The following is a 24,786-nucleotide window of genomic DNA, read 5'->3' as shown; positions in this document are numbered from 1 at the left end:
CGCTGCATGCGAGCCTTGGGAGCCAGGGGAGTTCCGGGTCCTGGGAGTTGTGGAGACTTGTGCTCTGCCCCATTTGGGGGGGCCTTACCACTGAGTGAAGTGTGCAGCCACAGGTGCAGGCATCTCACTAGACTCTGGGCTCCCCGCAGTAGGAAATTAGATCCCACACCCCTAACCCGTGAGAGGAACAGTCAAACCCTTCTGCTCCCATCCTGCTGATGATTTCTGTTTCTTCTTCTCCTCCTCCTTGTTTTTCTTCCTTTTATTTTTTAAGATTTTATTTATTTATTTATTTATTGAAAGAGAGAGAGCATGAGAGGGGGGAGGGCCAGAGGGAGAAGCAGACTCCCTGCTGAGCAGGGAGCCCAGTGCGGGGACTCGATCGTGGGATTCCAGGATCGTGACCTGAGCTGAAGGCAGGTGCTTAACCAACTGAGCCATGCAGGTACCCCTTCTTCTTTTATTTTTAAGATTTATTTATTTAGAGAGCACATGTGCAGTTGCGGGGAGAGGGAGAGAGAAACTCTCAAGCAGACCCCGTCAGTGGAGAGCCCTGTGCGGGGCTCGATCCCACAACCCTTAGACCATGACCTGAGCCAGCTAGGCGCCCTGCATCCTTGTTATTTCTGTGAATGTTTCCACCATCCACTGAGTTGCCCGAGCAAGGCAATGAGGTATTGTCGTCCCTACCCCTCCCCAGCCCTCCGCCACGCGCCACACACACACAGCAGGTTTACATGTGACCCACAAGCCCATGCACCAAGCCCTGCCGCACTTCTGAGTACATGCCCTCAGCCGGTCCTCTTCTCCAGCCTTGTCACTGCTCCCCTATCCCTGCCCCCGGCGTGGCCTCTGTGGCCTCCTTGCTGGCCTTCCTGCTGCCACGTGCCCTTCTCAGCACCAGTCAGACTCCGGTGTCCCCTCAGCACAGCAGAGCCTTCTGTGGCCTCGCCAGCTCCTTCTGCCCACCTCCATGCCCAGGTCTCCGTACCCCCCTTTCTCCTGGCCCCAACTCCTCAGCACCCCCACACAGACTTGCTTCTGTCTTCTGTTCCAGCCCTCCTGATGTCCCCCGTCCTCTTCCCCACCATGTTTTCTTTACTAGCTGTGTGGACCTGAGCATGCTGTCCCCAAATCAAGTGGGGTGTCCCCTCCATTTCCTCTTCTTGATGGGAGCCTGGAATTGTCCTGACGTAAAGCATGTAACAGTGTAAGACACACAACTGACATTTAATAAGAACGGAGGCATTTTAATACATAATCACACTGGGAAAGTGGTTTTTTTTTTTTTTTGTAATTTTCACGTTCTTTTTTTCCTCAAAGTCGTAAATCCCCTTGAGGGTAAGGACTGGGCTTATGACGTGCTCGCAGCCTCAGTACGCAGCTCAGGGCCGAGCCAGCAAGTGGCAAGCGTTTTGTGACGCCAAACTGACTAGAAGGATCTTAATTCACCCAAAAGGGACCAAGGAGGCACCTAGCTCTCTTTGGCCACCCGTCACCACGTCCAGCTTCCCCACTTCCCCACATTTCATTGCGACAGCATGATGCTGACTCATCCACTTCCAGGCGTCAGACACACTGGTCCCAGACTGGGGCCAAGAACCCAGCTTTCTTGTTTTCCTTCTCTGCTAACCCGTAAGGCTGTGGCTGCTGGCTGGCTGGCCCGAGACCAGAGCTCAGGGACCCTCGGCCTTGGAGACTCACAAAGCAGCCACTGTGACTCAGCCATTTCTGCCCCTCGTTTTGAAGACTTCTTTCTGCTTTTGTGTTGGTGCTTGTGGTGTCTTGGAGGGTCATTGCTCTTGGACCAGCTTTAGACCCAGGAAATAACTGTAGCCCCTTGTGCAGACGTGCTCTGACTCCATCTGTTACAGTCCAGCTGGTCTGGCGCCAAAAGGACCCGCCTGGTCCTTGTGAAGGTCCTGTGGTGACATGAACCCTAAGGATGCCGTGCTCACACCCGGACTCTCGCCTGGACCTTCACAGTTCAGGCTGCTTGTCACTGCTCAGGGACAGCGTGCTTATCCCCTCTTGCGGTGGGGAAACTGGAGGAGAGGAGCCGAACCGTGTCGTCTACTCGGAGTCTCAGAGCTAAGATGAAGAAGCCAGATTGCCACTGTGAGGAACAGTGTTCGTTTGATATTTAGGAACTGCGTGATTGCTGGTCAATAGTGGAGACCTGACAAGGCGACTTGAAAAGCCCATGTATCGGCTGGACGTCAGGAAGAGGGTTTTCGTCCTTCGTGTTGTGACACCTCACAGAGTGCAGCTACAGCTCTAAATAGAGTTCTGAGAAGGAGTGTAAATCAGAGTCCCCGGCATGCCGGTTGAATCCAAGCAGAGCAGAAATAGTTCAGTCAGATTTCTAGAATGGAATTCAAATCATTTTTTTAGTCCATACTAAACGTTTCTGTAAAGAGTCGATGATCTCAAGGTCAGTATTTAGTGAACCTACAGAGCGTCCTAAAATGTGTTGGAGGTATTTTGCAGGAATATTACTAGCCATGAAATCATTAGCCCAGAGTCTGGTGTTTTCTTTTTTTTTTGTTTTGTTTTGTTTTTTTGTTTTGTTTTGTTTAGATTTTATTTATTTGTCAGAGAGAGAGAGGGAGAGAGAGCAAGCACAGGCAGACAGAATGGCAGGCAGAGGCAGAGGGAGAAGCAGGCTCCCCGACGAGCAAGGAGCCCGATGTGGGACTCGATCCCAGGATGCTGGGATCATGACCTGAGCCGAAGGCAGCTGCTTAACCAACTGAGCCACCCAGGCGTCCCAAGTCTGGTGTTTTCAAGGAGGATCTTGTGATTCAGCTTGCAAAAATATGTCACGTGAGGGGCGCCTGGGTGGCTCAGCGGGTTAAGCCGCTGCCTTCGGCTCAGGTCATGATCTCAGGGTCCTGGGATCGAGCCCTGCATCGGGCTCTCTGCTCAGCAGAGAACCTGCTTCCTCCTCCCTCTCTGCCTGCTTGTGATCTCTCTCTGTCAAATAAATAAATAAAAAGTCTTTAAAAAAAAAGTCACGTGAGAAGAAATGCAATATGTTTCTTTTTTTTTTTTTAAGATTTTATTTATTTATTTGACAGAGAGAAACACAGAGAGGGAACACAAGCAGGGGAACTAGGAGAGGGAGAAGCAGACCTCCCGCTGAGTGGGGAGCCCGATGCGGGGCTCGATCCCAGGACCCTGGGATCATGACCTGAGCCAAAGGCAGACGGTTAAAGACTGAGCCACCAGGCGTCCCTGCAATACGTTTCTGCTTTCACCCATCCTACTACCTAAAACTCTCCCAAGAAACATTTTGGGTTTGGTTTTGTTTTTTGTTTTTTTTTTTTACATCCTTTATTGTAAAATACTAATTAGAATGTTCAAATGGTTTTTAAAAATAGATTCCACCAAGAAGTTTATTCAAAAAGAAGCTATTTTTTGGATCCAGGGTGATGATGCTGGTGTTGCCTTTCTTTGATGGGATGAATACTGTCCCATCACCCCTCCCAATGGGTTCAACAAAAGTGGCTCTCCTTGCCAGAAGCAGAGAGCGGCCTCTGGGGCAGGTGCTGGTGGCATCAGCCTCAGAATCTGCTGCTTGGCTTTGGAAACTTACCCTTGACGTTATGTAAAACGTAGTTGTTATAAATTAACACAAAGGCATCAAAGAAGGAAGTTGCTTCTGGGCATAAAGGGCACCCCTCCACCCGCCCCCTGGTCAAGAAAGGCTTCAGTAGGGCGCCTGGGTGGCTTAGTAGGTTAAGCCACTGCCTTCGGCTCAGGTCATGATCTCAGGGTCCTGGGATCGAGTCCCGCATCAGGCTCTCTGCTCGGCAGGGAGTCTGCTTCCCTCTCTCTCTCTCTCTGCCTGCCTCTCTACTTGTGATCTCTCTCTGTCAAATAAATAAATAAAAAATCTTAAAAAAAAAAAAAAAAGAAAGAAAGGCTTCAGTAAAGAGGTAGTTGCCTGGGACCCAGAAGGAGAGAGGAGACACATGGAACAGACTTCCAGTGTGCCGCCCAGTGACGAGGGATGTTATCAAGGGTCCTTCCTGGTGACTTTCCTTCTCGTAAGAGCCAGACCAGGCGCGCTTCTCTGCAGGAGATCCATCCCCCGAGATGGCGGAGGGGGCTGTGCAGTGGCTAAAAGCTTGACTTCGTTCCAAGAGAAATCACTTAGCCCCGTGTCGTGTTGACACTCTCAGTCTCTGGTTTAAGGGGAGCGTGAGCCCAGGACCAGTGCTGAGCTGTGGTTCCCGGTGATTCTCTGTGCGGGAAGGAAGCCCAAACCACACTGCAGCAGCAGCCGCCCTGGGGTGTGTTTCCTCACAAATGATGGAGCCAGACATAAGCCTGCAAACCAGCCGTCCAATAGCCTGTCTGTGTTGGTAAGCAGCATTCAGAAACACTGAAGTCATAAGCCTTGCTTGAGCCAAGAGAAGGCAGTAATGGCCAATCTCTGGCAACTTCTGTGCTTCCCAGACACTTTACGACAGTGAGTCCATTCACTCGAATGATTGCATTGCCCATGATCGGGAGGGTTGAAAGCCTCAAAGCTCAGAGCTCCAGGCGCGGCTGCTGCAGGGCCGGCAGGGTCGCTGGCCCTTGGCTCTGGCCCACAGCTGCTGACATGTTCTCTGCCCCCCTCCCGACGGTCACAGGAATTAAACGGAATGCCTGTTGCAGTGAGGGATCAGAATTTTGCGTTTCAAGGTCTCCACTCCTGCTTTCTTGCCAGCACGGGGCTCGTCCCTAGTCATTTTTCAGGCCAAACCAGAGAGGAGGTACAGTGTCCTTGCAAACCGCCACCTGCCCAGCTCCAGGTGGCTCTGCGTTCTCGTGTGCGCACGATCACAGGCCGGCATACACGGTCCTCAGCCATCATTCTTCCACCCAGAAGGCTCACGGTGGTTCGTTCACGTGTCTGTTTGCAAAAGAGCAGATTGCTTGTTCCTGCATCTTCTGCAGGAAGGGTGGGTGTTGGGAGGGTGGGTGTTGTCTCCATATCCCTGGCTTGCAGACCAAGCCGGAGCTCCCAGCCAGGTCGTAGGAGTCCCACAGAGCTGTAGGGTTACACGGCTGGGGCCTGTCCCGTGCCCAGTGTGTTCCATGACTGGGACATCCCTTGCCCCTCTCCTAGGATCCAAGCTGTGTGTTGGGAGGTGTGGCCCGCTTTGTCACCTTGCTTCTCCATCTTTGTGATAAGGATCCCAACAGCCCTTCGTGTCAATGACATGAGATGATTCGTGCCAACCCTTAGTCCCTCATCTGACCAGCAGGCATCGTCCTCCCCAGATGGTCCTTGCTGGCACTTGAGCTAATGGTGTGATCCAGGCTGACGTTGGGGGCCAGGCAGCCCCTCCTGCTTTCCTGGGAACTTGCTCTGGCACTCCCAGATCTTCTGCAGAAATCTGCAGTCTCCAGCCAGGCAGCCTCTCACCCACCAGCCCCCCCCCCCGCCACCCCCGGTGGTATGGAGTCCTCAGCGCGGTCTCACTCTGGCTATAAATAAAGATTCCCGCCACAGAGAGCAGCAGCTCTGTCAGAAGCACAGCCGGGCACCAGCCAGGTCCCAGAATAAACTCCAGGCGGGGATGCAGGGGCATTTCTGCTCAGCGGCCCCCTGCCTTTCTCTCTGCACCCCCCCCCCCCCCCGCCTTTCTCCCTGCCGTGATGAGGAAGTGTGGTCTTGGAGGTGGGGAAGTACTTCACGGTGGTGCGACAATGAGCCCCAACATGGCCCTCCCCTCCCGAGCTGCAGGAGGGGCACTGAGGGTGCTTGGTGGTGCTCAGAGTGCTGTGCCTTGTCTCTCCCCACTCCGTTGAAGGTATTTTTCAAGCTTGGCTCTCGGCCCAGCAGGACTGCATAGCTGAAATACCGGAGGCTAGAGCTGCAGGGGGTCGGGGGGAAGGGCAGCTGGCCAGGAGGCTTTGTCCCAGAGATGGGAGCCTCCTGGCCTCCTCCGAGGTGGCCCCCTGCTCCTCTGGGGCACACATCCTTGGGGCAGCCGTCCTGGGACGTCCGTAGCCTCCCCCCACCCCTGCCCCCACCAGTGTCCCCCTGTGGTGGGGACAGCTTGTCCGCTGCCCTTCCACCCTCAGAGCCAAGCCACCGCTGTGAGGCGGGCGCTGTTCTGGACACTTCAGTTACAATCTCAGTCAATGTGTCCGTGTCCCTTCGTTCGGTAGATATGTGGTAGACCCCGTGACCAGCCCAGCCCTGTTGCCTGGAGGGTTCCCAGACTGGTGCTTCGGAAGGCGAGGGGGGAGAGCGGACACCGTCAGGTGCTGGCTCCGTACTCAGGACCACAGCCCCATGCTCAGACAGTGCGCACGGACCCTCCGGGGGCAGTGCTGGTGTTTCCGTGTTCGTTCTAAAGGCGGAGGAACTGGGGTGCCCAGCTGGCTCAGTCTGAGGAGCATGCGACTTGATCTCAGGGTCGTGAGGTCAAGGCCCACGTTGAGTGTAGGGATGACTTAAATAAATAAAGACAAAGAAACCAAGGCTCAGGAATGTCTGTTATGTACCCGAGGTCCCACGGGTAGAAAGAGAAGGCCCAGAACCCAGTCTGGGTGACTTGAGGATGTCCCTGCCGCAGTGACCCTGGCCGTCGCCCAGATGAGGCACACTCGGCGCATGTGTGTCTGCCACCCTGAGCTCGTCCAGTCAGACCTGATGCACCATGTGATCGCGCAGGCCCAGCTTCTGTAGGCACATCGGCTGCCAGGTCACCACAGGGCCTGCTCGAGTGCTGAGTGAGCTCGTGTGGGCCAGGGGCCATCTGTGAGGGCAGTGTCGGAACTCCTGTAAGGACTGGCACCTGCCTTAGTCTGTTCATGCTGTCTGACCCAGTCGCACAGATGGGGTGGTTACACACAACATGGGCCTGGAGGCTGCAGGTCCAAGGTCAGGCCTCCAGCACGGCTGGTGCCCCCTTTCAGTCCCAGTCTTCTCCTTGTATTCTCACATGGTGGGTGACATCATCAGCTTCTGAGCCTGGTGGCCCCTGGTCTCCCCACCTCCTAATACCACCATCTGTGGGAGTTAGGATTTCAGCATATGAATCTGGGAGGCACAAACCCTAAGCAACATTGGTCTTAAAGTAGTTGGATTTGTGCACGAGTCAGCAGAGCACGGCAGCACCTACCCTTGAGGACGCGCAGACGAGATCTGAGAGCTGGGCTCCCGAGGGAGGCAGAGCCACTGCCTGAAGCGGCGGTGTGGGCATCCCTCGGGGTGGCCTCCTGGGACCGGGCCCCACTGTCCACTGGCCAGTGAGAGAGCCTCACTATGGGGAACGTTGACCAGGGATTCACTGGAGAGTCCCAGAACCCAAATCCTATACCTCACTGCCATCCCCAGCAAGGCCTACGTTGGGTTGGCCTGGGTGGCCACTGAGAGAGGCCGGTGAAACGTGGCACCTGGCTGGTGAGGGCACAGTGGGCGCTCGGCATCTCCGCCCCTCACCCCCGTCTGAGAGCTACGGAGCCAGGGTTGCCTGTGTGCAGCTCGTTCAGAAAGAAGGATGGGCACAGAGCTTCTTACGAGGAAGCTAAACACCTTCAGTATGTCGCTCAGAATGTGGACAGCTCTCCCCACTGATGTGTTTGGCCATGTACAGGGTTAGTCTTGATTTGGGGAGTCAGGTGGAGAAGAAGAATGTGCGAGAGGGAGTAGGCACCGCAGGCAGGTGTCTTGGGTCTGATGGAAACCAGCAGAGCCAGAGGGAGCTTTGATCAGCCCAGCCAGGAAGGGGCCGGGGCGGGGCCAGCAGCAGGTGGGATGGGGGGGAGAGTGTGCCTGTCACTTGAGTTGTGGCCCCTCTCAGTCTGGGGCAAAGTGTAGCTTCACAAAAACACTTTAGGATGTGAGTGGCTTTAACTTCCTGTTTAAAATTTGATTTCTTCTTTCTCCTTTTCCTTGTCCTGGGTTCCGAAAACCCAGTGGCAAAACGGAGAGAACATCTGAGTGAGCGACGTGAACGCTTATGTTGAGCTTAGCTCTTGCCAGATTCTGACGTTTACAGGGGGCAGGTGGGCCTGGCAAGGACTTCGGATGCAGAGCCTTCCACATGTCCCTCTCCCATTACCCTGTGACAGCATCAGGTTGTCAAGCCCTTTGTGGGAAATGGTGATATCGTCAGGTTCTGAGCCTGGTGGTCCCTGGTCCCAGGTCTCCTCTCTCCCTCCTCCCACAGCAGAGTCCAGGCCTGGACAGTGCTCGTTGACTCTACAAAGCTGCAGGCGTCCACTGTCACCACCACCGCCCCCCAGCCCGGCTTTAGACTCGGTCTTGATGAGAATTTGAGAGAGTGTGGCCTTGCAGCTCTAGGCTAGTATCAGAAGCACTGCAAGACCCTGTCATTTGTTTAAAAAAGAAAAAAGATTGTATAGGAAAGGACATGAACTCAGAAATTTTTAGCGTTTTAATAGTACGGTCCTTCCAACCATTTTTAAGGCCTAATCTTTCCCTCCCCAAAAGCATCTCAGGTGGATTATGGTATTTGAAAGGCTGCAGTGTTTGACTTTCAAGGGATAAAACCAAGGAGATTCATGCAAAAGGTTCAAAATGACTAAATATGACCCAGGTGTATGAGTCCACATACTGAATTTAGCCAGGAGGTTCCTGAAGACATTGCAGGGTTTGGGTTTGGCAGGTTGGGTTCTCTGACAGAGCAGAGTGGGATTACCGGTCCAGCATGGGGGCTGGCTTTTCTTTGGGGGTGCCCGCGTCCCACTGTTCAGACGTGGAAGATGGCGCTGGTCGGTCCTCAGGCCCTTCTCAAGGGAGGATGTGCCTGAGTTGGGCAACCTCAGCCGGAGGAATGCGGGGGTTGGTTTGGCCTGATCGGTGGTCCTTGTTAGAATTACTGTGAACAGCCCGCGCAGCTCAGCTGAGTTAATCTAATGACTTTTTCTTTTGTCTGTTTTCTTCCTCCCATCTTCCCGTTTTTGTGTCTGTCTTCCGCTTTGATTCCGTAGTATAAATCTGTGTTTAGGTCCTACTCCCAGGATTTCGTGCCTCACAACCAAGCTTCCGTTCAACCTTTCCTTCCGTCTACCTCCTCTTCCTCTCCACATTTCCCACCCGTCCACCAGTCTCAGAGCTCTGACTTAGCGGGGCCAACCGTAGCCAGTCTGCCTCCCAGCACCGTGGACGGGCCTCTCTCATCTTCTCAGGAGAGCAACTTTCATGGGAACACTGTCTGCCTTCCTTCCGAAACCTCTTTCACTGACTCGCCCCAGACGCCTTCGGTGAGAACTCCGCGCACACCCCTCCACGTGGGGCTGCCCGTTTTGAGAGACCGGTGCGGCTGTTCCCGAGGCAGTCGCCACCTGTCCCCGCACCCAGGCCCGTTGCCGGTGCACGCCCCGGTGGCAGCGGGGCACGATCCAGGTCCCCGGAAGGTCACAAGGTGCCATAGTAGCCTGTTTCCAGCAGCGGGAACCTTCCATACAGAGTTCCCGTCAGGTGGGGAATCTGATTTTCCAAAAACGATTGGTGACCGTTTGGAGACCGTCCTCATAAGGCTGAGACAGAGAGTGCTCCGGTTTTCTGTGGGGTCGTGTGTTAGGGAAAGCTGCCGACGCGCTGGGAAGACAGCTGCAGACGAGCTCGGACAGCGGTCGGGGCCAGTTGCGTGTGCGGTTGTGTGTGCTGGCGGAGAGCCTGCTGCCAGGCCGTGTCGCGCGTGGGGCCGTGGACGGGCCGGCAGGTGTCAACTGGGCGGTGCGGCCTCTGCCCCCGCGGCCCGCGGCCCTCCTCCCGCTGCGCCGGGAAGCCCGCAGGCCCCTCGGCCGCAGCGCCTCCTGGGGGCAGTTTGAATGGCCCTCGACCTCTTTGGAGAAGGTCTCGCAGGAAACTTGTGTCCCCCGTAACTCAGAGGCAAGAGGTGGCCGAAGCGCAGCCTTCTCGGGCCTGGGAAAAGCTTCCCGGGAGCCTCGAGGGCGGCTGCCGCCATCCGCTCCTCCTCCCCAGTGTCCTGCTCAGGGCCGGCCCGGCAGGCCGCTCTCTCTGAGCCGTGCGGGGTGGCTGCGGGCCTGTCACATGTGCGTTTCCTCTCATCCTGTCTCCCCCAGAGTGAAAACACCAGTGAGGAGGCTGGTGAGGGTGAATACGTCAATCTGTATTCCTCAGGCCAGAGCAGCGAGGAGCTGGCTCGCTCTCGAGGCGTAAGTAACGTCAGGGCGGCCTCGTGCATGCGGCCGGGCCGGGCCCTGCTTCTGCCTGGCCGGGAGCCCGCATGGCTCCGTGGGGAGAGGACGAGGCTCCCAGAGCAGGTCCTCCCCCTGCTTGCAGTACGTGTGGTGCGCTTCAGGCCTGGCCGGGGAGTCTTCTGGACATCCGCGGAGGCAGCATGGCGTAGGCCTGCCCACACATCGGTTGCTCTCCCGGGTTTCTTTCTAGTCTGCCCTGCTAGCCTTGAAGTCCATCTTCCGTCCCTGACCCAGAGGGCGGGAGCCTTCCCTCCCACACTGCCACGCTCCCGGGCCTTCGCCCCCTCACACTTCCCCCGGCACGCCCCTTCCCGCCAGGGAACGGCTTCCTCAGAAGCTGGGCGGGTCTGGCCGGGAGCCCCCGCTGTGTCAACACACCTGCCGCCTGAGAGCGTAGAGAAACACCTGGTGTGGCCCCCCTTGGTCGACTTCTGTCCCAGCTCCATACGGCCGTTCTGCTGAGCAGTCAACTTCCCAGGTTTTGCTGCAGCAAAACGTGAGCAAGTTCAAAAGCTTCCAAAATAATGAGTCCCTTGAGGGGAGGCTCCATGAGGACTCAAGTCCTCCCTGGTGACCAGCTCACAGGGCCCAGCCTGTTAAAAGTCTAGTCACTCCTTATACGAAGCCCACCAGGGGCACCCCCACAGGATCCTAGATGTCCACACAAGGCAAGCCCCACTGGAGACGTTTGCAAGTCCTAGAGCTCTGTGGATTTTCACTGCAGTGGGATTCTGTCCACCGGAGACAGGAACCCAATCCCTGGAAGCTGCTTCTCCTCTGGTGTTTCCTCTTCCCCTGTCTCCTCTGGTGACCTGCGCCCCTGCGTCACCCAGGTCCACCTCCACACAAGGAAGCTGTTCCCTAGCTGGCCTTCGTGGCTCTCCCTCCACCCAGGACCACGTTCAGTGCTGACTTGAGCACCTCCGAGCACTCTCTCTGAGGATGATCTGTGTGTTCATGCCACCCTGCTCTCTCTTGTGGCCTCGGTGGCAGTCCAGGGGTGCCAGATCGCCGTGTCGTCACCAAGTGGGGTGGGCCCAGATTCCCAGGGCCAGGCCGCTGGAGGAGAGGGGGTTGCAGTCATGCACTCGAGCAGCTAGACCCCTTGGAACCCTAACTGGGAGGCACTTGACCACGGCAGTCCTGAGGACTGGTTTAACTAGGAAGTCAGCCAAGGCTTGCTGCACACTGGCAGGGCACCATGGTTAGGGACACAGGTTTTGGGGGCAGACGACCCTCAGCTTGAATGCAGGCTGCAGCCTTCTAGCCGTGTGGTCTTGGGCAGGGCCTTTAACCCCTCCCAGCCTGTGGCGGGGGTGGGAGGGGGCACTGTGATGCCAGTGAATGGACAGGGTCTTGGTCAGGGCCAGGTGAGAAGAGGTACTCGAAGCCCTTAGTGCAGTGCCTGGCTGAGCTTGGCTGAGTGGCGGCAACCCTGGCAGTCGTTTCTTCGAGGAGGTGCTTGGGATGGCTTCCTCTAGGTTGGCAGCTGACAGAGGTCCTAGGTAGGGGTACCTGTTATGTCCACAGAGGTGCGATGCTAGGCCGAAGAGGGCCTCCCCCTTCTGTGTCATTGGCCGCACTCACAGTTCCCTGCTCACATCTCGGATTGCTCTGTAGGAACTTGCACTTGAGGCCGCTTGCAGGCGGAATGCTGGGAAGCAGATCCGCCAGTGTGGGGCACCTGTCACAAACCCAGCACTTCTCTTTTCAGGAATCACCAGCTATGAAAGACGGCCATCCCAGAGATCCCTCGTCGGCCAGCAGCGCAGCGGGGAAGGAGAGCAGAGACGGCGACAGGTAGGGAGTGGCCGTATAGTGGAGGTTCCCTGAGAGCCGCAGGCCGGGCTGGGGAGGGCAGCCCCCTGCCCACCAGCACGCCAGGCCTGTGGGAGCTGGCAGTGTACATCCTTCCCTTTCCTTCTGACTCACAAAATTCTGCATGTTCAGGGTAGAAAACATGGCAAGTACAGAAATGTGCGAGTCAGCCAGAAAAATCACTAATAATCGCACCCTTTAAGGCATCCGTTCTGGCGTGCAGTCCGCCCTCCTGATTACGTGCTCACATACCACTGACTCTGCAGATGACCCAGGATAGTCTCTTAAATCCCAGGCCAACCTTCCTTGGCCTCTTCCAAGTTCAGGCGCACTAAAGGGGTGTCAGAGACCGCACCCCCCAAAAAACGTTGTGAGTTACTAGGTGTGTATATTGTGTTAAACCATTTGAAAGTAAGTTACAGACTTGACAGTCAGCTTCTAACTACTTCAGTGTGTCTCCTAAAATATTTTCATTTTTTTGAGAGACTTACTTATTTGAGAGAGAGGGCAAGTGAGCACGTGGGGGTAAGGGAGGGTGGGCCAGAGAGAGAGAGTTAGAATCCCAAGCAGACCCTCTGCCCGGCACAGAGCCCACCTGACACAGAGCTTGATCTCATGACCCTGAGATCCTAACCTGAGCCGAAATCAAGAGCTGGATGCTTAGGGGCGCCTGGGGGCCTCAATCAGTTACGGGTCTGCCTTCAGCTTAGGTCATGATCTCAGGGTCCTGGGATCCAGCCCCCCACATCAGGCTCTCTGCTCTGCGGGGAGTCTGCTTCTCCCTCTCTCTGTGCCCCTCCCCTGCTCATGTTCACTCTCACACTCTCTCAAATAAATAAATAAATATCTTAAAAAACAAAAAAAGAGTTGGATGCTTAACTGGCTGAGCCACCCAGGTGCTCCTCCTCCTAAAATTTTTTTTTTTTTTAAGATTTTATTTATTTATTTGACAGAGAGATCACAAGCAGGCAGAGAGGCAGGCAGAGAGAGAGGAGGAAGCAGGCTCCCCGCTGAGCAGAGAGCCCGACGCAGGGCTCGATCCCAGGACTCCGAGATCATGACCCGAGCCGAAGGCAGCGGCTTAACCCACTGAGCCACCCAGGCGCCCCTCCTCCTAAAATATTTTAAAAGTCTACCAGATTATACCATTATCACACCTAAGAAAATTAATAATAAACTTCCTCGTATCATCTGACATGTAAACCATCTTCCATTTGCCCAACTCTCCCTAAAATTAACTTGTATAGCTTATTTTTGGGGGACCAGGATCATTCAGGAGTCAGTACACTTAGTTGTACATCTCTTTAATCTTTTATAACATTTTTCAGTATTAGCACAAGTCACACCTGACCAGGTTCAGAAATATGTAGTAAATTTCTCCACGTGTAGGACCCACAGACCCTCTCTGCCATCGATGACTTCATGAGGACATGGCCTTCTTCGTGAACTGTTACACAAGTTCAAGCTTTTCCTCCCTCTCCAGGCCAAGGTTCAGCTACCTCTGGGTTCTGGGCACAGAGCAAGGCAGTACCCACTTGTCGGGCCTCTGCATAAATGGTTGAAGAGGTGGTAAAAATAAAACAGCGAGAGACAGGAGGAAAAACAGACTCCGTTCATTCTACAGGGGCTTGCTGAGGAGGGCTGCCTGCCCAGCCTGCTCGTGGCCCTCCAAGGAGCTACCTGTGTGGAAACTGCCTGGTCCGCCTGCCCGGGCTGAGATCTCCCCATGGATTAAGCAGGGGATGATGGGTTTTCTAGTTGAACACCTAGTAGCAAACGGCGTCTGTGCCAAGCAGCAGAAGCCCACAGGTCCTGCCTCCAGCAGCACTGAACCCGAGAGCACCATTTTCCAGAATTGCAGATGGCCCTTGAAAAAAGAAAAGCAGAAGGAGGAGCACATTCACTGCTTAGAAGCAATTACAAAAATGTCCTCTTTCCACAGAGAACAGACCGCGGACCTGACACTGAAGGCACACATAGCAGGTGGTTCTTCCCAGGACTGTGTGTGATTTTGCTCTGGGCCATCCTTGTCTTACTGAAGGCACAAATTTTTATGTCTCACATACTTAGGGTTAAAAATGTGGCCCGTGACCTTAAGGCCAGCCTGGGCCTCACAGGCTCCATGGTAGAAATCATCAGCATAAAATGGGAATATGAGAGAAGATGCTGGGGCAAGCAGGGCGCCTACAGACCCAGTGTCTGTCTGCTCCCGGAATGCCCCTCGCCACCCCACACTTCCCCTCCGCTGGTGGTTCTCTCCTTCTCCCCCTCACCAGCAAATTCCTGCTCTGCTCAGTGCTGCAGGGTGTGGCTCGGCTGTCCTGCCACAGGGGCCTGTTGTCGTTCACACTGGCCTGGGTCTTCCTGCTCAGACTGGTGCCCCTGCCGCTTGTTTTAATGTCAGTCTCTCCTGCTGCACCCAGCATCCCAAGGACAAGGGCCGGTCTGCCTGGTTCATGCTTCTGTCCCGCAGGAAGGTGGCCTTTGGGAAAGACTTGAGGAAGGACACTAATAGCCATGGGAGCTCTCTTCCAACCTGAGCCCTTTTGCTCTTCCTGTCCTTGGATACCCACTGTGCATAGGGTGGCCGTGACAGTGACTGATCCCATCACTATGTAAATAGCTCAAGGAAACCTTGATCTTTTTTTTTTTCCTTTTCGTTATTTTTTCTTCTTCTTCTTTTTTTTAAGTAGGCTCCACGTTGAGCATGGAGCCCCACATAGGACTTGAACTCGTGACCCTGAGATCAAGAACTGAGCTGAGATCAAGAGTCAGATGCTTAACCAATGAGCAGTGCAGGCTCTCCAGGCTCCTTCTTAATCCATTCTATTGATAGAGCATCCACAGAGAGCAGGAAATGTCCCAGGGTCACACAGGTCATCAGTAGCGGTGCTGGCAGTCCAGTCCGCGCCCTGGCTTCCGGCCCCCACTCAGGCCCCCGTGCTGGGTGTGGGGAGCGGCGTGGCCTGCACACGAGAGCTGCAGTTCCAGAAGAACCTGTCAGGAGTAGTCGTAAATCGGAGTCTTACGGAGAGCTGCACGGCCTCAGCCCCCTGGTGTCCTGGACTCCGGGGCCTGCTGGACCCTTACAACACAAACCACTTCTCTCTAGGGCCTCCAGGTCACCGGATGGTTCAGAGTTGGCGCGGTCAGAGGAGGAAGTGGACGAGCTGTCCCTCATCGACCACAGTGAGATTATGGCCAGGCTGACACTCAAGCAAGAGGTGAGTACAGGCCGTGTGCGGCCCGGTCTGTATGGGGTGAGGGGGCTCTGAGGACAGTGTAACCTTGAGGTGTCTCAAATAGAAGGACCCAAGCAAGGCAGTGACAGGTGAGGTTGGCACCCCACCCCCACCCCAACTTTGTGAGCTCTGCGCTCGGCATTTATCCTGGGCACGTGGATGGCCTCCTGGAGAGAGTGCGCTGTCCCCTTCTCTGACACTTCCAGTCAGTCATCTTGGCAAGTCATGTATGATCTCTAAGCCCCAGAGGACAGGACTTTGGGGGACACTGTAACAGTGGAGCCCGCGTAGGGTGCTCAGCACGGACGCGAGTGCAGCGAGCCCTCAGTAGCATAAGTTTCCTCCCCGTCGGTATCGACCGAACCAGCCCCTGTAGTTTCAGTGGGAGCCTCAGACTGATTGAGACGTCTCGGGCCTGCAGCCACCTCTGTCCTGTGCCTTGTCAGGAGGACCTGGGCGATTCTGGAAACCCAGAGGAACGTCTTAATGTGCTCACCCTGACCCGCCCTGCGGGGTGACTGTGTTTCTGGGCTCTGGCTGCGCGGCGGCACACACAGAACAGGCAGGGCGGGGCTCGCGGGTCCCTGGGGCAGCCAGCTTCTCTGCAGAGAGAAGTGATGCTTCGTGACCCTTGCCAGAAAAGTTCTGAACAACTGGGTCATGGGCAGCTGCCCTCAGCCTTAGCTGGAAATCCAAGATGCTCTCGGGACTCTGGAATCCAGGGGTGAAAACATGGATGCCCTGGAGAGGCAGGTGCATCTCTGAAATGGAGGGCCTGGGGGGCTTGAGGGGCGGTTTCCATCAGAACCAGAGGTGGAGGGGCAGGGGCCGGTTGTCAGGCAGGCCTGCCAGATGACTGCTATCTCTGGCTTTGGGCAGGTTTATGGGCTAAAACCTCTGTTTGGCCACCTGGAAGTATGACTTTTTCCTTAATTGGCAGAGGGTAGCCGATATCCTCTGTAAGCAACATCTGGGACAATTAAACATCTTTGTGACGCTTTACACTCCTTTGAGGGCTCCCTGTACAGGAACTTGTAACATGACAAGTGACTCTTCCTTCCACCTGTGGAAACGGATGTAAATGTGGGGCGGCTTGCTGCAGTTTTAGGAACATGACCGTACTCGGGCTTAGCTCTGCTGCCCCTGTGGTATTGTTGGGAGTGGCTGGTGCAGTCCTGCCTGCCTCCATGGGAGGGTCCCACCGTTCCCAGCGTGAGAACGTCCCTCCTCATGTCCCTGTCCCCTAGCTTGGTGAAGAGGGAGAGATCTGTTGGTGCCATCGTCCCTCGACTCTGCTGTGACCCAGCACAATGTGCCCTGGTATCTGGCCGGCTCCCAGGGCCGTCCACCTCCCAGATGAGCTCTGGTCTGTGCTGTCTTCGGAGTGCAGAGTGGCCTCTGTGCTCCGTCATGCTGCTCCCAGGCAAGGGAGGGCAGGGGCAGGGCCAGGGTCTCTGCAGTGCCTCAGCTTGGTCGTCTTGTTCCGCCTCGGACTTCCTGATCGGACTCTGACGGCTGCATTCCGCTGCATGACCTCCTTTGCTTTGTCTTTGCAGGGTGACGATGGGCCAGACGTCCGTGGCGGGTCTGGAGATATCCTACTGGTGCATGCTACTGAGACAGACAGGAAAGGTGCGGCAGCGCCCTGGGCAGGGGCCTTGGTCCTCGTCACTGCTCTTGGGGTGGGCTGGCCCCAGAGACCTCGGGCGGGGGGGGTCAGAACGTGGTCCTGGTGACCCACAGTCATTGTGCAGAGAGCCTACCCCTGGGGATGGGACCAGCTCTCTCAGGGTACGCCCTCCGTGGGTGAAGTCTAATGATGACCCCAAGGGCCCCCAGGGGCCGTGGAGAGAGAGCTTCACATGCAGAGCTCAGCACCTCAGGTAACAGCACGTCCGATACTGTTAACCTTCCAGCAGCATGTAGGTGTAGCTGTTTCTACTTTTCCTGATGTCTGACCCATTATGTTATTCCAGACACCAGACGGAGTTTCACTTGTGGCCTCCACGAGGAGACCCCGGCACATGTTCTGTCCGGAGCTCAGTCTCAGAACAGTGGTGACAGTGTCTAGGACAGAGTTCTGACCCCTCAGCACGTGGCCACCCCATTCAGTGTCCTGATCCCGTTAGCAGGGCTGGGAAGGCAGGGGACCTAGTGTTGGGTGGACTCCGTGCTAGCAGAAGAGTGCTCACTCTGCATCTGGTACGGCAGGGAGGGGAGAGGAAGGGCTGTGACCTTGACCTCGACCTCGACCTCCACCAGGAGTGCTGCAGGTCCTGCCGTGTCCCCCCGCACACTCCTTTTCCTACTGCGTCTTTGAAAGTTATTAAAAAGGGGATGTGACAACAGTATTAAAGCCAGTTGTGTGAAAAATTAAAATGTCCCAATCCAGAAACCCTCACCCACCAGTTTTATTTTTTTTTTTAAGATTTTTATTTATTTATTTGACAGAGAGAGATCACAAGTAGATGGAGAGGCAGGCAGGGAGAGAGAGAGAGAGGGGGAAGCAGGCTCCCCGCTGAGCAGAGAGCCCGATTCGGGACTCGATCCCAGGACCCTGAGATCATGACCTGAGCCGAAGGCAGCGGCTTAACCCACTGAGCCACCCAGGCGCCCCAGTTTTATTTTTATATATGACCATGTCCCTGTTTTTACAGTAAATTTCCCCAGATATATTACACAGAATGATTTGAGGAATTTTTAAATTACAAAAACAGTACAGAAATAGTCACATTGCAGAAAATTTGAATAATAGGGAAAAAGAAGAAATGACCCCAACAAACTTACCATAGCCATTATTTTGCCCTTTGCGGTTTCTTCACCCCCGGTTTCTTTGGACTAGGGCAGAAGCCCAGTGCTGGGGACTGAGTTCAAAGCCAGGCACATCCCGTCCCTTCCCAGCCTCAGCAGACCCGCCTATTTGAAGAGGTCCCAGTGGGCAGGGAGAGGCGCAGAGCTGACTTGAGGCCGCACAGGCCATTCAGGAAGCAGCGAGGGTGCTCAGAGGCAGCCCTGGCTCTCCTCCGCAGCACCCCCACCCCTGCGCCGGCCTCAGCTGGGCAAGAGGAGCAGCTGTCATTTCCATCCAGAGGCCTCAAGGGGGAGCTGGCTCCATCCTCGGCTCGGGGCACCAAGCTCTGCGGTCCTGTAGGGGCAGCCGGCTGCAGCCCCGGCCAGAGGGAGCCCTGGGGGCAGGGCAGTCCAGAGCCTTCCAGGTGGCCAGCGGTGCCCAGGACAGGAGGTGCTGCTGCCAGCGGGGACCTCCACTTGACTTCAGTCATGGAGAAACGTTGAGGCTACAGGGAAACAAAGTCCCGTGCACATGGATGGATGGTGGAGGCAGAGGCCCTGGGCCACACTGAACATTCCTTGGGCAGGTGGTTTCCTATGGACCAGAGGCCACCCCGGTGGTTCTCCACTGGATGCCCACGGCTCAGGGCCTGCAGACTTGGATCTGGTCCTCCAAAGCAGGCCCTGGCCTGTGCTGGGCCCATCTCTGCCTCCTTACCCAGCCCATCTCTGAACAAAAGCCCCAGTGGGTGGTGAGCTGGTGAGTTGAGGGGTCCGGAGAGGAGGGGCCTGACCAGGATGCTGTCGGGCCATGCTGTGTGTTTCCGGCCCAGGAGCTTCCTTCCCAACACCTGTTCTGCCGGCCAGGCCCACCCCAGCCAGACCCCGGATGCCGGAGCAGATGTTGCTTTTGCTTTCGTTTGTCCTGGAGGTGACCAGGCAGGCCAGGGCACAGGAGCCAAGATTCAGCTGAGCCTGCGCTGCTCTGCTGGGGAAGCAGGGATCCTCTTGATTCCTCCACTTGGCAAGCTGGGGGATAAGTGAGAGAAGACAGGAGGAGGGGGTCCGGGTCCAGAGAAGACCAGCCTTATCTTTGGCCTCGCAGTATGTGGAAATTCCTAAGATTTTTGTCCCTGGGCTCTGCCATCTCAAGTATTCCCTGTGATTTAGCTTCATAATCCTGCGGATGAGTTTGAGTTATTTTCTCTGTGCCCACAGTCTGAGGTATATGCAGCAGGCACGCTGCCCGTCTTTGTCCCCTGCCAGCAGCAGGCGTCACTAATCAGTTGTTCTTTGCTCTAGATTTGGTCCTGTACTGTGAGGCCTTCTTGACCACCTACAGGACCTTCATCACCCCGGAGGAGCTCATCAAGAAGCTGCAGTACAGATATCCTTCCCCGCGGCGCCCCCGCCCTGGCCCCACGCCTCTGCCGGCGCAGAGCCTTCGGAGGCAGCCAGGAGAAAGAGGGCCTTGCGTGCCTGATCCCTGCGCCCTAGCTTCGGGGCCTCGGGCCAGGCTTTCTCTTGCAGTCCCCTTCCTTGTCTGGGTGCTGAGTGAGAGACGTGCGGCACTGGGTCACGGGTGTGCTCACGGCAGCTGCGGTCGCTAGGGAGTCCTGAAGAGGAGTTAGGAGCGACTGACTCACCCCAAGAGGGAGCACGCGCACAGGCCCCTGCAACTTCTGAGCCGAGCCCCAGGCCACTGAGGTGACAGGTCCCAAGTGTGCGGGGCTTAGGGGAGTCAAGACTCACATGAGCAGCCTCGGGGGAAGGCACAGCCTCTCTGCCTGGTGGCAGACCCCGCAGTGGACAGACCACGTCCAGACAGAATTGGCCCCTACCCCTTAGCTGTCTCTGGCTCGCCCTTTCCAGGGTGACTCTGCAGTAGCGGTCAAGGAAGACCCCGGGCCCTAGGACCCAGCGTCCTTGACTTTCTCTCAAACCTGCTCCTCCTGCGGAGGCTAACCAGAGCGGTTGCTCTGAACCACGACCAGCCCTGGCGCCCGGCCCCGCCCCCTCCCCGTGTCACAGCCCACGAGTGCCATCTGCTGGACAGCTGCTGCTGCTCGGGCCAGGAAGTCCTGAGTCCTACGGCTGCCTCCCTCCCTTTCTGTGTGCCCTGAGGCTCGGCCTCTTGTCTCCTCCACACCCTGTCGCTCCTTTCACTGTCCCCATGCCCCAGCCCTAGAGGACCTGGTCCCTCAAGATGGAAAGGTCCTCACTGCAGAAACATGTTCCTTCAAGCCTCACGCGTTCAGTTGCTCCCAGGCCTGGCTCAGCAAATGACAGTAACTCACACTTGTTGAGGACGTCTAATGTCAGGCAGGATGCTAAGCCCGTGCGCGTGGAGGCTCATTGAGCTATGAAACTACTTGCTTTTTTATAAAACGTTTTTATAAAACTACTAGCACGTTACTTATGCCATTATGTTACTACTTATCACGTGACTCGGGAAGCAGCCTTGGAGAGTCTAAGTGACCCACACGGCAGCTCGGTGGGCGAGGGGCCACCCGTGCCCCCACGCTCCTGAGCTCCGGTCCCGGCACCTGCCCTGTGTGGCTGCTGCAGGCATCCGTGGGGACGTCGCACCACCAAGGTCCTGGGCACAGCTGCCTAGTGAGTCCTGTGCGGCAGGCTCTGGGGTCAGTGCTGTGAGGCTCCTTTTTGAGCACTCGTGGATCCCTGGAGAGCGGCAAGGAGAGCCTGGCAGGGCCTGGAGAGTTGACAGTGAACACAAGGGGATGGTGAGAGTCTGTGCTCCTCCGGGCAGAAACCATGACCTTGGGGAGGAACTGGAGGTGGTCAGGTGTGTGGCTGCTGAAGGGAAGGGGTGACTGAAGCTCCAGAGAGGGCTGGGAGGGAGCTCCGGGCAAGAGTGCAGGAGGCAGCTGTGGGCCACGCACCCTCCACCCAGTCCCATTGAGAGGGTGTTCAGGGCATGTGGATTCTGACCACCTTTTACCACCTGAGGCCCAGCCGGGCAGCCTGCAGCGTTTCAGTAAGTCCCACGGGAAGCTTGGGGGCCCCGGGAGAGACCTGACAGTAGGGCAGTGGAAGCTGTCCCACGGGCATAGCTCCTGGGGGCGGGGCCTCGATCCCAGGGCTCCTGCACCTAAGCGCCCTGTAAGCGGCAGCTGGGACAAGGTAGCCGCCCCCCTTCCTCACCCCTGCCTGTGTGAGAATGGCTTTCCTTAACCCACACTCCACGTACGAGAAGTTCTCTCCCTTTGCCGACACATTCAAGAAGCGTGTCAGCAAGAACACGTTCTTCGTGCTGGTGCGGGTGGTGGACGAGCTCTGGTGAGTGCTTGTGCCCAGGAGGTGGCAGGGAGTCCGGCAGGCCTGGGGCACCCCACGGTTTCCCAGTGGGGCTGTAGGCTTCCTTGCTGAGACCAGGACATCCTGTCCCGTTCCATCTGCTTCCCCCAAGCTGTGTGCCCACAGAGCCGCCCCGTGCGGCTCTGGGTCGGGCTTGTGCTTGCCCACCTGAGCAGGACTCTGGGGAAGGATGAGCCAGCCACCCAGACCAGGCACGGGCCACACCGATCTCCTCATGGAGCCATCCCTTGCACGTGCAGCTTAGGCCTGGTCCCCGGCAGCCACAGGGTCAGCGGGCAGGGGCGGCCTCCTGCTCTCACCCAGCACCGCCCACCCTGACTCAGCACTCACTTAACAAGAGCATGTCCAGCTGCTCCCTGTCCTGGGTCTGGAGAGCCGGGCTGAAGGAAACCGCGGGCCCTGCCTTCAAGGCATTTCCGTCCTGCAGGGAGAGTGGCCTCCACCCTGGACGGCACCGAGACTGACCACCGAGCATAGAAAGCGCCGTGTGGAGGGAGTGCAGGAGCGTCCTGCAGGCGGGGGCCTCAATAACACCACCCAGGGGCCCAGGGGCTGCCTCAGTGGGACGGTCTCCCTGGCCCAGGCCTGCACGTGGGTGCTGGAGCTTGTCCCGCGCTAACGAGCATTTGCTGAGAGTGTGGCCATTCTGTGTCATCCGTGGGACCGCTCCCAGGGCTTCTGAGGTGGCTGTCTCAACGCCTTTTCTTGCTCTCTTCCCTGAAGAGGTTTCCGAGCCCTGCAGGTCGCTGCCACATGACCCTTGGGTATTCTGAGGTGGATTGTGGGCGCGGTGGTAGCCTTCCTCTTCCTGGGCCGTGACACAGGGCCCCTCACTGTGTGGCCCTTGGTCCTCCAGCCTTGTGGAGTTAACAGAAGAGATCTTGAAGCTGCTGATGGAGCTGGTCTTCCGCTTGGTGTGCAGCGGGGAGCTCAGCCTGGCCCGTGTGCTCCGGAAGAACATCCTGGACAAGGTGGACCAGAAGAAGCTGCTCAGGTGTGCCAACTCCGACCAGCCCCTGGCAGCCCGGGGTGTAGCCGCCAGGTGAGCCGGAAGAGGACAGGAGTGGTGCCTGGTAGCCATCTCCCAGCCCTAGAGCCCCATGTCCTGGTTCTGCCCAGACCCTGCGGCAGGAGGTCTTCTGGACAGCCCCATGGCTTCCCCAGGAGCTGGGCTTCTTCTCCAAGGGGTCATGATGGGTGATGTTTAAAATTCCCTTTTAACCTGGAAGCGGGGGGCACTTACTGGGACAGGAGACAGGTGCACGCATTTCTGCTGTGGTCGGCTCTTGTCTTCCCGGCACTGATGAGGCAACTGTGCGTTCTCAACCGCCCCCACCCCCGCCCACCCTTTGGGCCCTGCTGAACCTTCCTATGAACCTGCCACGACCTACTCCGTTGCCAGTGGCCTGGCCAGCGAGCGTTTCAGCCTTCATCCCTGTGGCACCGTCTCCACTGGGCCCCAGCCGTGGGGTCCGGCCGAGTTCTCACGCAGCACATTTGTCTGTGCTGAGCCACGGCACCCACCCAGCAAAGGTGCCATGGTCCCCGGCAAAAGCGCGATCTGGTGCTGCCCTGCCACTGGCCGGCTGGGGGGCCAGGCTTGGGGCGGCTGCTTGCTCTGGCCGCCCAGCTGTGAGGCCACAGGACAGCACCCAGCCAGCTCCTGTCATCCCTGTCCCCACTGCTCATCTCATGTCTCTGTCTTCTAGGCCAGGGACTTTGCATGACTTTCACAGCCATGAAATAGCCGAGCAGCTGACCCTGCTGGATGCTGAGCTCTTTTATAAAATAGAGGTATGCAGTGAAGCAGGGCTGGGGGCTGCGGAGAAGGCTGTCCCCTGCCCCGGGATGAACTGCCGCTGGTGGTCCCTCAGCAGGAGAAACTTGCCAGGAAGCCAGAGGGCTCTAGTTCCATCCAGTCTACTTCCTTTTCCAGATTCCTGAGGTTTTGCTTTGGGCAAAAGAGCAGAATGAGGAGAAGAGCCCGAACTTGACCCAGTTCACGGAGCACTTCAACAACATGTCCTACTGGTAAGAAGGGGCAGCTGTGCGCATCCCCGGCTGTCTCTGGCAGCGTGTCTGGCCGGGTCCCCGTGCTCTCCCTCCCATGGGAGGAGGTGCCCTTCCCCCCCAGCTCCTTCCGAGGCCCTGGGCGTTGCTTGGGAGCTGCAGGCAGCAGAGAGCCCGGTGGCGGAGGAGGCGGCTGCGAGGAGTGCCAGGAGCGATTGGTAATGTCTGCCGTAGGCAGCCGCAGGGACAGGGGTGTCTGTGGTGCCACTCCGCGCTGGTCACTGCCCAGCTCCCCACTGCCAGGCAGCCTCAGGGCCGAGCCCCACAGGATGCTGCCTGAAGAGAACAGCAAAGGCGTGCGTTCTATTAATACTTTAATTAGGCCTGAATTCTTAAAGCAAAATGAAGCCCAAAGATGTGCTTATACTACAACATGTAACAGAATGGTGAGCTTTTCAAGACATGACCTGAAGGTGCCCCCAGCCTCTCAGAGCGGGGGTAGCCACGCAGCCAGCACTGTGCCCACTGCCGGAACATCTATGAGTTGTTAAACGTGGCGAGGACTGCTTTAGGAGGGGACTAGTCATGTCCCACTTTGCCAGCTTTGCTTCCCACCTCACAGCAAGTGCTCCGCTCCCCAGCAACGTGAGCTGAGCCGTAGCAAGCCGCCCTGGGAGGCGGTGGTGTATAGGCAGGCCGACACTGCACACAGCCCTGAGCCCCGCCTCTGCCATACCCCTTGGGGGCTTCCGAGGAGGAGGCGCAGGGCCCCCCAGAGCCACAGTCCTCAGGGTGTGCACTGGGTCCAAAGACACAGCAGAGGTGGCGCTTGCTCCAAGTGCCCTGGCAGTGGCCCCCCGTGAAGCCACAGGGTCTCCAGGCCATGGTGAGGTCCTCGTGCGAGGCTGGGCTTGTGGTGGCCGCCGAGGTTCTCAAGGTACCCTCCTAATGCTGTGCTCCTTCGTCTCCTAAGCGAGTCCCGAGGCCACAGGAGGAGCATTTCCAAACCCAAGAGTGCTGGGGTCCGCGCTCGTCAGGAAAGTCTGCTTGGGTGCTCCAAAGCATCCATCAGCACACGTGGCCCAAGGTCCCCGTCACACTGTGTATGACCTCTCGGCCTGTCCCTGGGATGCTGTGAGCTCCTCGAGAGCAGAGATGGGGGGCTTTGCTTGGTGTCCCGGAAGCCCCGGGCGTGCGGTGCAGGTGTCTGTCCCTCTCCACCAGGACCACCTAGGGGTCTAAAAGACCAGTCAGCTCAGCCAGCTCTTCTGCCCTTTGGTCTTACAGGGTCCGGTCAATAATCATGTTACAAGAAAAAGCCCAGGACCGGGAGCGGCTGCTGTTGAAGTTCATCAAGATCATGAAGGTAGCAGCGGCTGCTGTCCCC

At 56.9% G+C, this 24,786-nt stretch overlaps 1 protein-coding gene across 21 annotated transcripts in view; it reads left to right on the top strand.

Annotated features, from left to right (window-relative positions):
• The window catches only part of RAPGEF1 (Rap guanine nucleotide exchange factor 1), a 136,327-nt gene that overhangs the window by 106,511 nt on the left and 5,030 nt on the right, over nt 1-24,786 (top strand). For 12 of the 21 annotated variants that reach the window (XM_047701265.1, XM_047701258.1, XM_047701257.1 and 9 more), the window contains 11 exons: nt 8,965-9,237; nt 10,063-10,155; nt 11,915-12,000; nt 15,131-15,242; nt 16,817-16,892; nt 19,353-19,437; nt 21,258-21,350; nt 22,246-22,431; nt 23,099-23,183; nt 23,326-23,420; nt 24,687-24,765. In XM_047701265.1, coding sequence (XP_047557221.1) covers nt 8,965-9,237; nt 10,063-10,155; nt 11,915-12,000; nt 15,131-15,242; nt 16,817-16,892; nt 19,353-19,437; nt 21,258-21,350; nt 22,246-22,431; nt 23,099-23,183; nt 23,326-23,420; nt 24,687-24,765 — 1,263 coding nt within the window. The remainder of the gene's footprint in view (nt 1-8,964; nt 9,238-10,062; nt 10,156-11,914; nt 12,001-15,130; nt 15,243-16,816; nt 16,893-19,352; nt 19,438-21,257; nt 21,351-22,245; nt 22,432-23,098; nt 23,184-23,325; nt 23,421-24,686; nt 24,766-24,786) is intronic. The other 9 variants (XM_047701270.1, XM_047701269.1, XM_047701267.1 and 6 more) reach the window with 2 other exon arrangements.

Source organism: Lutra lutra, chromosome 13 (genome assembly GCF_902655055.1).
Source record: "Lutra lutra chromosome 13, mLutLut1.2, whole genome shotgun sequence".
NCBI classification, from domain to species: Eukaryota; Metazoa; Chordata; class Mammalia; order Carnivora; family Mustelidae; genus Lutra; species Lutra lutra.
This window is presented reverse-complemented; position numbering and strand designations above follow the sequence as displayed.